This window comes from Ictidomys tridecemlineatus, chromosome 3 (assembly GCF_052094955.1).
Source record: "Ictidomys tridecemlineatus isolate mIctTri1 chromosome 3, mIctTri1.hap1, whole genome shotgun sequence".
Taxonomy (NCBI): Eukaryota; Metazoa; Chordata; class Mammalia; order Rodentia; family Sciuridae; genus Ictidomys; species Ictidomys tridecemlineatus.
Genome location: NC_135479.1, coordinates 4,630,973 through 4,644,580, shown reverse-complemented (window position 1 = coordinate 4,644,580; position 13,608 = coordinate 4,630,973). Strand labels below are relative to the sequence as shown.

The window sequence follows — 13,608 nt, the reverse complement described above, 5'->3', positions numbered from 1 at the left end:
AGCCTCAGAGGACTCTGGGCCCATGGGCAGCGGGTCCCTAGAGGCCAGGAGGGCCAGGAAGTGCCCTGGAGAGCCAGCAGCCCGCTCAGCAGAGCAGGACTGTCCTGAAGCAGGAGGTTTGGGGCCCTTGGCTCCAAACACACACTACAAACATGCTAGGGACTGTAGCCAGCGCTCTGGCACTATGTGAATTAGTCTCCCTCTCTGGGCAGTCACAGCCCTGCAGGAGGAGCAGGTAGCCCTGGCCAGGTATATAGTTTGGCAAGGTAGCCTGGGCTAGATCTCAGTGCCCCTTGCCCCTGGCTGGACTCCCTTGTGCAGTGATATACCTGCACAACTGTTCACAGCCATCCATCAATTCCTGTCCAAGAGTGCACTAACCTCATTGCCTTTTTACACCTCTCTCCTTTTTCACCCTGGGCTGTAGGAACTGGGTGGGCTGGAGGCCCCTCCAGGCATGGATCTGATTGAAAAGGTGAGTTTCTTGAAGCTCAGACTCTCAAGGGCTCTTCTCTCAGTAACTTAGGGGTACCGCCAGGCCGGGGGAACTGCCCGCTCACCATGCCCCTGCCTTTCGACCTCATCTACACCGACTACCACGGCCTTCAGCAGATGAAGCAGCACATGGGACTCTCCTTCAGGAAGTACCGGTAAGAGGGCCTGGTGATGGCGGTGGGGACGCCGGTGTCGTAGACCCAAGGAGAAAGCTGCTCCCCACACCCTGCCAGACAGCCAGCTGCCCAGGGCACTGTTCTCCCTGCCTCTGCCCTTCCCTTTCCTGCTGCTCCCTTCTCACAGGAGCTCTGCCCCTTGAGGAGGAGGATGACCAAACCAAGGACAGAGAGTCCTCCGTGGTCCCTGGGCTGCATGGGGCTGGGGCTGGTGTCACCTGGATGGAGGAGGCAGGGAGTGGTGGAAAGGAACTGGATGCCCCAGTGGAGGCGTGGCCTCCGCTGTGCAGGGGTGGGGGCGTGGCCTCTGCTGTGGAGGACTGGGGGCGTGACCTCCGCTGTGCAGGGGTGGGGGCGTGGCCTCCGCTGTGAGACTGGGGGCGTGGCCTCTGCTGTGAGACTGGGGGCGTGGCCTCTGCTGTGAGACTGGGGGCGTGGTCTCTGCTGTGCACTGGTGGGCCACGTTCTGCACTCCCCTCTCTCTGCACCCCCTGGGTCGGGAGCAAGGCCCGAGCCATCGCTCCTTGTCTTCCTGCAGCCAGCGGGATGCGGGTTTAATTTAGCACAGAGCCCTGCTATTTATTACGTTTGCTCCAGTCCCACTGCCTATCCCACATGATTTTATTAAGGAAAAAAAAGTGACAGGCAGCGTTATTGCTTTTATTATTAATGCGCGTTCTCTAGGCACGCAGTGCCCCCCTCCCGCCCTCCTCTGCCCTGATCTGCCAGCCTCAGCACTGGGCGCCTGACTCCGGGTTACTGGAAGGTCGCTGGGGCGGGACAGCGTCCTGGGAGGCGGAGGCCCTGCCTTACCTCAGGGCCCACTTGCAGGCGGGGACAGAGGGATGTTCTGCGGCCTCAGAGCCCGGGGCTGGCTGATTCCACAGAGGCAAAGCCCCCTGGGCTCGGAGCCTTCCCCCCAAGGGCAGCAGGGGAGGAGGGCGGGCAGTCCTACCACCCAGCCCCTGCCCAGGTAGTCGGGCTCTGGGGCACTGACCCCCAACACAGTCCCCACAGGACCCCAGCCAGAAAAGTGCAAATGCTATAGATGGGCCCCTGGGGAGAGCAGGGAGGGACCCCCCTCCAAGTAGCTGCTCCTGGGCAGCAGTTTCTGGACACTAACTAGGGACCAGGGGCCAGGACGATTGGGCTGTTGTGATCCCACTTGACTGGGAGGTGACACGGAGAGGTTAAGGCACTTGCTATGGTCACACAGGGAGGCCAAGCTCTCCCACTCCTGGCACTACCCTGACCCAGCCACTGGCCAGTTATAGGGCTCGGGACACACAGAGAAGCATGACCCTTGTTCCTGATCCCTGGGGGACAGGTGCCGAATCCGGGTCATCGACACCTTTGGAACAGAGCCCGCGTACAACCACGAGGAGTACGCCACGCTGCACGGCTACCGCACCAACTGGGGCTACTGGAACCTCAACCCCAAGCAGTTCATGACCATGTTCCGTGAGTAGGGGGGGGGGGGGCGGGGGCGGGGCCGGGGCGGAGCTCGAGTGTGGGGGCGGGGCGGCACTCTAGGTTGGGGCGGCGCTGGCTCTCTCCCTCACTGTGGGGTGGGGGGTGCAGGCGCAGTGGGGGAGTGACACGTGCTGCCAGCTCCCTGTCAGTGTGTGAGGCAGAGGATACTCCCTGGGGGCAGGGAGCAGGGAGGGAGCAGCCTGCCGGTGACCCACCCAAGGCCAGGAGGGCACTGCGCACACAGTGCAGGGCCAGGGGTTCGGTGGCCTTCCAGGGACACTTGCAGGGTGGACTGGACAATGGTGATGGGTGGCGAGGGAGCAGGCCAGCTTTTCCAAGCAGAGGGCCGTACCCGAGTCCTGGGCCAAGTTAGCCAAGACTCTGGGGTCCCAGCCAAGCCCCAAAGGTCCTGTTGCAAAGCAGGAGGACTTTCACCAGTGTGGCCATACGGGCGGGCAGCCTGAGGCCCCACATCTCAGCCCTGTCTTGGAGACAAGGGCTCTGGGTTTCAGTGGAGGCAGGGAGGGGGCGAGGTGTGGAGACAGTGTAACTAAGCAGTCTTGGTTCACCTGTGGCCTTGTTGATCTCTCCGCGGTCCTTCGAGGGGGCTCTGGAGGGTCCTCCGTGCTCCAGGGGGCAGTCACATTATGGGTGATCTGCTGCAAGGCCCCACTTGCTGTTCCTGAGAGGTGCAGGGCAGTGGCTGGGGACTGCAGCAGCTGGCAGGCAGTGTCCCTGCAAATCTCAACAACACCTTAGCTTCTCTTACCCCGGTTGGGCGGTCCTGAGAGGGGACGAGATGGGTGAGGCAGATCCCCTAGAGCTAGCTGTTAGAGGGGTCACCTGCAGAGCTGGCCAGGCATGGGGCAGGCGAGGGCTGAGCACCCTGTGTTTTTAATGAGACTCTGGAATACGCACACCCACTGCCCTGTTGGATGCCGCATCCTGAAACTGAACCTTTCCTTGGCAACTCGGGTGGGTTCTGTCCCCTGGTGCCCGGCCTGCCCTTGGGGGACGCCGAGGTGTGTGGAGCCCCTGGTTGAGGGTCTGTCTCCTGCCACCGTTAACTGTGACTGTCCTCGGTCTGTCCTCCAGCAGCATCTTGCACGTCTAACTTGTGGCTCTTTGAAAGCTCTGGGCCAGAAAGCCAGATAAGCACCCTGGGAGGACTGAGCCTAAATTAACGCCAGAGTCCGGGGGGCTTGCTGGGAGTGAAGTGTACGGTCTCTCTTTAGCGGTCAAGTTCCTGGCGTCTCCTTGGTGCTTGGAAGCTTTTCTGCCATGTTCTAGGCCGGATCCCAGAAGATGTGACTTCTGAATAAACAAGGAATGGCTTGCCTGGTTCCCAGGAGGGGGGAGGATGGGATGTGCCTGAAACCTGTGGAGTCCCCAGAAGGGAACTGAGGCCCAGAGAGGTCTAACGGCCGCAGGAGATCACACAGCTCTCCGGGAGCCAGACTCCCTCCTCCCTGCCAGGCTTCTTGCTGTGATTTATGGAGGATGGGTCCCAGGGAACAGACTTCTGGAAGGAGGGAGAATGTGGGGGAGGGAAGGGGTGACCCAGGCTGGGGATGTGGAGGAGCTACAGAGTCAGAGCCCACATGGAAGGAAGAAGCAGATAGGCGGCTGGAGAGATGACCCAGGGGATCAGGGAAGAGGAGCAGTTTCTTTTAGCGAAAGACCTTCAGCTTGCACTTGGGAACCACCCTAGGCTCCTGAGCTAGAGCCATGTCAGGGGAAAAGATTTTATATAAGCATGTTATCCTGGCATTTGGCCAAAGGAGCGGTGGGAGAGGACAGGGAAGCAGAAGTTAAGAGTCCCCTGCGGTGACCTACCCTGAGAAATTAAGACTTGTCCCAGGTAGATCCTGCAGAGTGTGCGTTTCAGACCTGACAAACTCCTACTCATCTTGCAAAACCCCAAGTCCCAGTCTCTTCTCCAGACCCCCCACCCTCCCTACGCCCTGCTCTCCTGTTCCAGGCAGAAAGCGCTGCCTCTCCGTCTTCACTCTGGGCGAGTCTGTATGGGGCGCACCATAGATCACGAACTGATTTCCCCATAGATCAAACCACGGAACAAGGGCCACTAACTGATTTATGTTAATCTCTGGAGCCCACGCAGGTCCTCGGAGAATGTCACCTGATTATATTGAAGAAAGAAGGGGCAGGAAAGGGAGAGAAGCTTGCCAGTTAGGATTCACAAGGCAGGAAGCGCACCTTGTGGGAAGGGCTGCCTCCCCCCACCCTCCCTGCCCCAGGGGCTCCTGGCTTCATGGTCCTTATTATTTTAATTGGTCTTGCTGCTTCCCTGGTGCATTTGGAACCTGTCCCTTCTGGTGGAATTGGTAGAAATGAGGGCTACAGGTTTTTCAGATGTGCAGAAGGGTGGGGGGAGCCAGAGGGAGAGTGGCCTGGGGGCAGCCCCAGCTGGAGGCTGCGGGGGAGGCTGCCTGCCCCCTGGGCCCTTCCCTGGGTCCGGCAGCAGAGCTGTCCTTGCCCTGGCCACTCACAGGGAGAACTCCAGGCCCTGGGGCCTGAGCTGTGCTCCTGCAGCTCTGGAATAGAGAGATGGGCTGGGAGGCCCACCCGTAGAGTGTGGGGTTTGCAGGACTCGGGGCTTTGGGAGCACCTCCACAGGAGACCATCGTCTCTCCCTGAGATGCAAAGTTATTGATCATGGCTTTTTGTGGCCTCGAGGGGGCAGATGGAAATGCCACACTCAGCCTGCACGTTTGATCAGCACTGACGTCCCAATTTGAGAACTGCTCAGATGTGGAAAATGTGCAACTTAAATGGAGAAATAGGGTGTTTGGGATCCAGGCCATTCTGGGAGATGGAGGATATGCAGTTGCCCCCGACCTCCCTTGCCAGAGCAGCCTCCACCTGAGGGGGCAGAGTGCACTTAACTGGATTCAGCAGGCATTCATTCAAGGCCTTGAGCCTTGCAGGTGTATGACCCTCATCCTTCCAGGACAGACAGAGCTGAAGGCATGGCACTCTGGTGTGGCTGTGGAAGGGGAGCAAATGGCTCTCCTGACCCTGGGGCATGGGGTCCTGGGACTGGCGAGGAAGTCCCAGTGTAGACTGTGCCTTAACAGAGACCCAGCCACGTAGGGCCCATGGGTGGGCCCTATGGGAGGGCTGTGGACCCCAAAGGGGCTTCTGGGAGGAGGTAACAGGTGAATGGGGTCCTGATGCAGCATAGGATTTTATTTCTCAAGAAATGAGAGGTGGGCAGTCCAGGCAGAGGGCACAGCAGAGGAGATGCTGGGGGTGTGAACGTGCAGATGTGTCCTCCACTCTGTCCTTCACCCAGCCGGGCCCTGTGCCAGGTGCTGGGGACACAGAGGTGAGAATAGCTGCAGCCCTCATGGGGCTTGTATTCCGACAGTAATCAAGATGCAGCACTTTGGTGGAGGAGTGTTGTGACAGGGCATAGAGCAGTGGGGGATGGGCTGCGAGGCCACTGGAGAACCCACTGTCCTGAGAGGGAGTGCCCCCGGTGTGGGGGCAGGGACCAAGAGGTGTCCCCAGCCTGGAGACTGCTGGCAGGACTTTGGCCTGTGGGTCTTATGCAGAGGAGGACCCTGATAGAAGCTAACTAGGACCCCTGGAGGAAAGGCCATGCCAAGAGAGCTGCAGACCCTGTAGACAGCTGTCAGTTCCAGGCAAGAGTCAAGGGTGGCCTGGACCAGGTGGCAGGGATGGGGGAGATGGAGACAATCCTAACTGGGATGATGCAGGGGGCACCACACACGAGGTGTGCAAAGAGAGATGGACCCTTAGCTCTGGGCCGAGGGACTGAGAGGACAGCAGACAGTGTGGGCAGGTGGGCCCTGCGCCTCAGTTTCCTCACTTGAAAACAGTGCAGGGCTGGACGACCCTTTGGGTTTCCTGCTCCGAGCTGTGACAGGCCTGAGCACTGCGGGACACTCTTCCCACCTGACCCTCACCTCCCACGCCGTCCCCACTCTGCCAAACGGGGACCTGCGGGACAGGGAGACGGGGTGCGCCCTCGGCTGTTTGGTAACCCCTTCCCTTCCGCGTGGTCGGGCTGCAGCTCACACCCCGGACAACTCCTTCATGGGCTTCGTGTCCGAGGAGCTCAACGAGACGGAGAAGCAGCTCATCAAAGGCAGCAAGGCCAGCAACATGGCCGTGGTGTATGGCAAGGAGGCGAGTATCTGGAAGGTGAGCGCAGTACCGGCCACGCCCCCACGGACGGGCCACGCCCCCAGCAGTGCCGGCCAATCTGTTACTCAGGCCCCGCCCGCTTCGGTGCCAATCACGGTCACCTGGGCACCAGCCACGCCCTCAGCACTGCTGGCCACGCCCCACGGACGGGCCACGCCCCCAGCAGTGCCGGCCAATCGGTTACTCAGGCCCCGCCTGCTGCGGTGCCAATCACACTCACCTGGGCACCAGCCACGCCCTCAGCATTTCTGGCCACGCCCACACGGACGGGCCACGCCCCAGCAGTGCCGGCCAATCTCTGCGACTCAGGCCCCGCCCTCTGCGGTGCCAATCACGCTCACCTGGGCACAGCCACGCCCCCAGCATTGCTGGCCACGCCCACGTAGGCGGGCTCTGCCCTGCCGACTCAGGCCCCGCCCCCTGTGGTGCCAATCACGCTCACCCGGGCACCAGCCACGCCCCCAGCAGTGCAAGCCACGCCCCCAGCAGTGCCGGTCACGCCCTGTCGATACAGGCCCCGCCCCTCTAGTGCAGGCCACACCTGACCAGCTGCAGGGTTCGCTCCTTCCCTGCTGCCGGCTCCTGCATACCGCCGCCGGCGCGGGTTGGTGGAAAATGTCTCCCAGTGATGGTTCAGGAATAAAAGTTCCTGACACTTGAAGACGCCCAGGCTGACGACTTCTGTCTGCCCCCGCCTCGAGCATTTGCAGTAACTCAGAGGAGGACTGCATAGGGGACTGCAACCAAATCCTCCGCCCCCTCCTCGGTGGACAGTGTGTGCCCCAGGGGGCTTGAGGCCTGGACTCTGGGATGAGCAGCAGCAGGAGGGCTTGAACTTCAGAGCCACCTCTTCAGGGCTGGGGTGGGGAGAAGAGCTGGGCCTGGTGACACTGCTGGTGGGTCGCTAACTGCTCTCTCTCTGTTCCCTGTGCTTCCCTTGGCGACGAGGCAGCTCCAGGTATGGAACGTCTGCCGCAGGCCCTTGGCTCCCGGCAGGCTCGGTGGGCTCCCCTGGGGGTGTCCCCTGGCTCAGCACGCAGGGTGTGGCTCCCGTGGGGAGGACGGTGATGGGGACAGCAGGTCCCTGCTGGTCAGAGTCTGGCTTGGCTGGCCACAGGACGGTCACTAGGATTGGGAGGGTCAGGGTGGTTGGGATAACCCTGAGGTCTGGGTTCACAGCAAACTTGCCGACGGTGGACACACGGATCGCAGCTGCCCCATCTTACTTAGTCATTCCCACGGTTACACTGGTTAGGGTAGGTCCCACTGTCACGGGAAAACCTCAGCCACAGCGATTCAGACAAGACCAAAATCTGGCTTTCCTTCCTGGTCACAAAATCAGGAGGTGGTCACGCTGGGCCCCCCTTCCTGTGCGGGCCCCCAGGTTTCATCTTCACCCCATTCTTCCACGTGAGTCCACACGGCTGCACACACTCCAGCCACGACAGCTGTGTTCCAGCCAGTGAGAAGGAGCAAGGAGAGGGTGCATCATTCGGGGTCACCTTCTTCCCATCTGTCTGACAGATGGCCATGCCTGGGCGGGACACTGAGAAGTGGCTCTTCCCCAGCAGCCCCATCCCACCTCATTCTGGGCTCTGACTGAGGACTGGGGCGCTGTGCAGGGTGTGCGGCAACAAGGTGACAGGCCTTGGACCCCTCGGTGCTCCCCGGGTGCCAGCTCTTGGGTCCTCTCATTTGGCCTCCATTCTGTGTGGTAGGGACGATTCTTACCAGTGCCATCCGGGGACTCCAGACCTAGACTGCCCAGTGGCCCTCGGTCTGTAGCCACAGTCTGGTCCCTTCCTGTGCTTTATTCCCTGGGCGCTGCTGGGGCTGAACCTAGGGCTCTCTGAGCCGGACACCAGCCCTGGATGGCGTTTTTAAATCACGGTATTGAAGTTTTTTAGCTAAAAATATTTTTAGCCATCTTCTTGCAGGATAATCGACATACAGTAAACTAAATATGTTTAAGGTTCACGATTTTATGAGTTTGAACATAGACATTCACCTGTGAAACCACCTCTGCAGTCAGGATAGGGACTCTCTCCAAAGTCTCCTTCCTCCCATCTGTCCTCCCCCATCTTCAGGCAACCAGGGGCTTTCTTTTTGTCACTATGGGTTAGTTTGCATTTTCTAAAGTTCTATGTAAGTGGAATAATGCAGTGTGTACTCAGGTTTGTGTGGACCTTCTCAGTAGTGATCACGAGATTCATCCACATTTTGGCGTGTACCAACCGTTCATCCTTTTTACTGCCCAGTAGTATTCCGTTGTATGGATATACCACAGTCTGTCTGCTTCTTCAGTTGTTAATGGACATTCGGGTTATTTCTGATATGTGGTATTATAAAGAAAGCTGCTATGAACGAGCATTTAAAAAAATTGTACGGATACATACTTTCATTTCTTTTGGGTAAATACGTAGGATCAGAACGATTGGGCCATATTGTAGAAATCTGTTAAACTTCTAAAGAAAAGGAATCATACCATGTCACAGTCTTCCCGACAATGTGTGAGCATTCAGTTTTCTTTACAAATTTATGTTAGCCATCTGCCGTTCTAACAGGTGTGGAATGGCACTTTTTTTGTTGTTGTTTTAATTTGCATTTCCCTAATGACTGGTGATGTTGAAGATATTGTGTATTTATCTTCCTTGTATCTTTTATACTCATGCATCTTTAAAATTTTTGCCTGTTGCTGGGCATGCTGTAATACCAGGAGGCTGAGGCCGGAGGATCATAAGTTCAAAACCAGCCTCAGCAACTTGGTGAGATCATGCCTCAAAATAAAAAGGGCTGGAGACTTGGCTCAGGGGTTAAGTGCCCCTGGGTTTAATCCCTGATGCAGAAACAATTGCGTATTTTTAATTTTATTTAGATACAGGGTCTCACTGAGTCGTTTAGCGCCTCGCTTTTGCTGAGGCTGGCTTTGAACTCGCAATCCTCCTGCCTCAGCCTCCCGAGTCGGGTGGTGGTGCACGTCTGGCTTATTTTCTTGCTGCTGAGCTGTGTGGTTCTCCACGTCTCTGGATCCAAGGTCTCTGTGGAGCGCATGCTTTGCAAATGTTCTCTCCTGGTCTGTGCGTGGCTCCTGTTTCTCTTAAAGGCATCCTTCAGGGAGCAAGGGTTCTTAACCTGCTGAGGCCGAGGTGTGGCCTGTGGCCTGGGCCTTTGTGCTGTAGCCAGGATCTGGCCTTTCCTTCCTGCCAGGCCCTCGGTGGCTCTGGGGCTCCATCACCCGCTGCTCCTCGGTGGGTGTCTGCTGCTCTGGGAGGGACGTGGGCGAGAAGCCCAGAGCCGTCCTCTGGGTTCAGGTGACAGGGCTGCTCACTTGTCCTCGAGGTCCTTGGCGTCTCCCCTGGGTTTTGGCGTCGGGCTTGTTCCCTGCCCTCGGGTTCCGAAGGGGACATGGAACTCCGTGGAGGTGACTTGAGGTCACAGGTGACGCTGTTTCCTCCCGGAGGGGCTTTGCTTTACTCTTGGTTGGTGGCTGGTGGCCCTAGACGTCCCAGATCACCTCAGTCAATGACGGGGACGGCAGCAACTAGAACAGGGTGGCCTGCAGGGGCGACTCCAGCTCCGGTCCACCTTTCCTTCCAGATCATTCCTGAGGGGAGGAGGTGGGTGGATGGACAGACGGACGGATGGGTGGTGGGTGGAGGGATGAGGGGTGGGTGTGGGGGGTGACCTGAGCTCGTGAGGGCACCCAGTTCCTCCCAGGTACTCGGGGGGGTCCTCTGAGGTACAGAGGAGGCCAAGGGACCCACTGGATCCCTCTCAATGGGTCCCCTCTGGCCTGGTCCAAGCTGCGGAGTCACCGATGAAAACCGAGGACCAGAGAGGAGCGGGGCCTGGCCCAGGGCTGCACAGCTGCGGCCAGGCGCCCCCCCTCCGCCCGGGCCTGGTTTGGAGCCTGGGGTGAGGCCGCCTCCCTCCTCTTCCTCAGGGGAAGGAGAAGTTCCTGGGCATCCTGCACAAGTACATGGAGATCCACGGCACCGTGTACTACGAGAGCCAGCGGCCCCCCGAGGTCCCCGCCTTCGTCAAGAACCACGGCCTCCTGCCGCAGCCTGAGTTCCAACAGCTGCTGCGCAAGGCCAAGGTGAGTCCCCCCACGGCCCTCGCCCGCCCGGCCACAGAGCCACGGTCACCTCCGCCACTCCTGCCAGGCTGCGGCCTCCACGTGGGGCCCCTTGTACATGAGGACACGCCCCAGTAGTGTGCTCTGCTGCCCTGAGCCCTGCGTCCAGTCCTCCAGGGGAGCGGCCAGAGCCCGGGCACACATGGGTGCCCAGCAGGCAGGGAGCGCCTACAGGAAAAGGGGCCTGGGCAGGGCCACAGCCTGGCTGTGGGTGACAGGAGCCAGGCAGGTGTCTTGGAGCCTCTGAGTGGGCGGAGGGCAGGCTGGGAGAGACCCTGGCTGCAGTTCCTTGGGGCCGTTCATGCTGGATGGCTGCTTCTGCGAGTCCACAGGGAAGGATCTCTCTGTGCAGTGAACGACCTGAACTACCTCACACGGCAGCCCCGATCAGTACCACTGATCAAGCCCCTTGCGGGAGCCAGCCCTGTGCCTGTTGGGTGCTGGATCAGGGTTTAGGAGGAGTGAGTGCTGCAGCCTGTTGCGCTGGGGATCCTTGCTGTCCTTCCCCTCTGGGGACACAGACCACAGCACCCCCCAGCCTCACCGTGGGGAGACCAGGCCTGTCCAGGGGGAGGGCCGCCCGCTGCCCCCACCCTGCCTGGCTCCGGGCTCCCGCCCTCCCTGACCTGTGTCCGGCTGCTCAGCTCTTCATAGGCTTCGGCTTCCCCTACGAGGGCCCGGCCCCGCTGGAGGCCATCGCCAACGGCTGCGTCTTCCTGCAGTCCCGCTTCCGCCCGCCCCACAGCTCCCTGAACCACGAGTTCTTCCGGGGCAAGCCCACCTCCAGGGAGGTGAGTGGGTGGTGGGGGGCTCTGGGGGGGGGGCGACGGGACAAAGGGGCGGGACACAGAGGGCCGCCTGTCTGCCGGCCAGGTGTTCTCCCAGCACCCGTACGCGGAGAACTTCATCGGCAAGCCCTACGTGTGGACCGTGGACTACAACAACTCGGAGGAGTTCGAAGCAGCCATCCAGGCCATCATGAAAACCCAGGTGAGGCTCGGACCCAGCCGGACTGCTGCTGCCCACACTGCGGGCCCTCATTATATAACCAGAGAGACGTGCCCCTCTGGCTAAGCTCAGACTCGGCCAAGGAGTCCGCCTCCCTCCCAAACCTACCTCGGAGTCCAGCCATATGGACTGGAGAGTGAGCAGAGGCCCTCACTCACCAACCCAGTGCGTAGGTTTTAAGAGAGCCTACCTTTGTGCAGTGAACGACCTGCACAACCTCACAGGGTAGCCACTGTTTCAGGGTCACTTATTGAGCACAGTGAAGGGCCAGGCCCTGGGAGCACTCCTAACACAGATTGGGTGCTAAGTAAATTCTTCAGAGTGAAAGCGTGGAGCTCCTTCAAACCCTACTTTAGGAGTGGGTCTGTATCCTTTAAGCAGCCCATCTCGAGTGACAATGTGCACATAGCTCTTCGGGGACCTGGTGGACAAGATCAGTCTTCACTCCTGATGGGGCACCAGGTCCGCCCGTCCCTGTCTGGGGATGAGTGTTTCTAGAGTGAGTGCCGAGCAGGGCTTGCCAGGTCCTGGCGCACTCGGCTTTAGCTGAAACAGACAGGGTCCCGCCAAGGAGCTCACCCCGACCCTCCGTCACAGCCGGCGAGACCCTGTCCCCTCCTGGGAGTCAGCTTAGACCCCCTCCCTCTCCCCTGGAAGTCCCTCAAGGTCACAGACTGAGCTTTGGCTCCTCTGGGGTGCCCCGAGGCAGGGGTCCACAGGGGGACTCTCTGGGAGGGGTCAGGAGGGAGGGGCCCCAGGAAGGGGGGGTCCTGAGCAGGGTGGGGGAGGGGTCAGGAGGGAGGGGCCCCAGGAAGGGGGGGTCCCAGGAGGGAGGGGCCCCAGGAAGGGGGGTCCCGAGCAGGTGCCTGGAGCTCCCCACCCTGGGCCCGGGGGCCGCGGGTTCAGTCATATCCCAGAGGAGCAGGAAGTGGACGATCCTCCTCCAGCTCCCTCCCGCCCGCAGCTGAGGGCTTCTGCCTCGCACAGGCTGGAGCCAGCCCTGGGGTGGACCGTCTAGGGCAGAGGGGCTGTGGGGAGCCGCTATCCCTAGGGATGGAGACGGGGTGAGCCCAGGGTCACCCCCCGAGTCCTGGCCAGGCCTGGCAGAGCTTAAGGCGAGCAGGAGCCTGGCTGCTGGCCACGCCCTGGTCAAGGCTGGACGGCGGATTATTACAGGTTCAGGGGTTTGAGTGGGGGCTGGAGGGCCAGAGCCCGGGCAGCAGCCTCCTGCAGGGGCCTCGGGGCTGAGGGGGTCACTGCGATCCACAGCCCACGCCCCCTGTCCTCCTTCTCCCCAGTCCTCAGCCCACTCCCTGGGCCCTGCTGGCCTCCTTGCAGCCAGCCTCTTCCCAGCCCCTGAGGACTGGCCTGACCCCAGGGACCACAAGCAGAAGGACCTGTGGGTGGGAGTCCCCTCCCCAGACCCGAAGGCTGGGCGCAGGGGAGGGGGCTGAGCATGGGAACGCATGTGCCTAGGGTCCCAGGCCCTGCTGCTCGGACTCGGGGACTCGACTCAGGGACTGAGGAAGGAGGCTGTGGGGGGGGGGGCTGGGGGCCTCCTTTTCATGATTCTTTTATGTTTTTACATGAACATCTGTTTAATGTCGTTATTAATTAAAAACAGCAATAACAGGCTGAGGACGTAGCTCCGTGGTCAGGCGCTTGCCTTCAGGAGGCCCTAGTTTAGCCCCCGGGGAGGGAGGGAGGGGAGCCATGACCGGGGACCCAGGAGCCAAGGTGTTGACATCTGGCCAGTCCAAGCCTCACGGGGACCCAGGCCTCACGGGGATCCTGGCCTCACGGGGACCCAGGCCTCACGGGGACCCCAGGCCTCACGGGGACCCAGGCCTCACGGGGACCCCAGACCTCCCTGGGACCCCAGGCCTCACGGGGACCCAGGCCTCACGGGGACCCAGGCCTCACGGGGACCCCAGGCCTCACGGGACCCCAGGCCTCACGGGGACCCCAGGCCTCACGGGGACCCAGGCCTCACGGGGACCCCAGGCCAGGCCCACCTGCCTGAAGCCTCCTCCGAGACCCCCCCTTCCTGGCAGTTCACCCCTGGGGGCTCCAACACTCACAAGAATCACCTGGGGAGGGAGGCTTCCTGCAGTCCCAGGCCCA

General features: G+C 60.6%; 1 protein-coding gene across 3 annotated transcripts in view; it reads left to right on the top strand.

Annotated features, from left to right (window-relative positions):
* Positions 1-13,608, top strand: part of Mgat5b (alpha-1,6-mannosylglycoprotein 6-beta-N-acetylglucosaminyltransferase B) — a 59,613-nt gene that overhangs the window by 41,574 nt on the left and 4,431 nt on the right. For all 3 annotated transcript variants that reach the window (XM_078041596.1, XM_078041594.1, XM_078041595.1), the window contains 6 exons: positions 519-650; positions 1,999-2,132; positions 6,205-6,335; positions 10,282-10,437; positions 11,121-11,267; positions 11,350-11,466. In XM_078041596.1, coding sequence (XP_077897722.1) covers positions 519-650; positions 1,999-2,132; positions 6,205-6,335; positions 10,282-10,437; positions 11,121-11,267; positions 11,350-11,466 — 817 coding nt within the window. The remainder of the gene's footprint in view (positions 1-518; positions 651-1,998; positions 2,133-6,204; positions 6,336-10,281; positions 10,438-11,120; positions 11,268-11,349; positions 11,467-13,608) is intronic.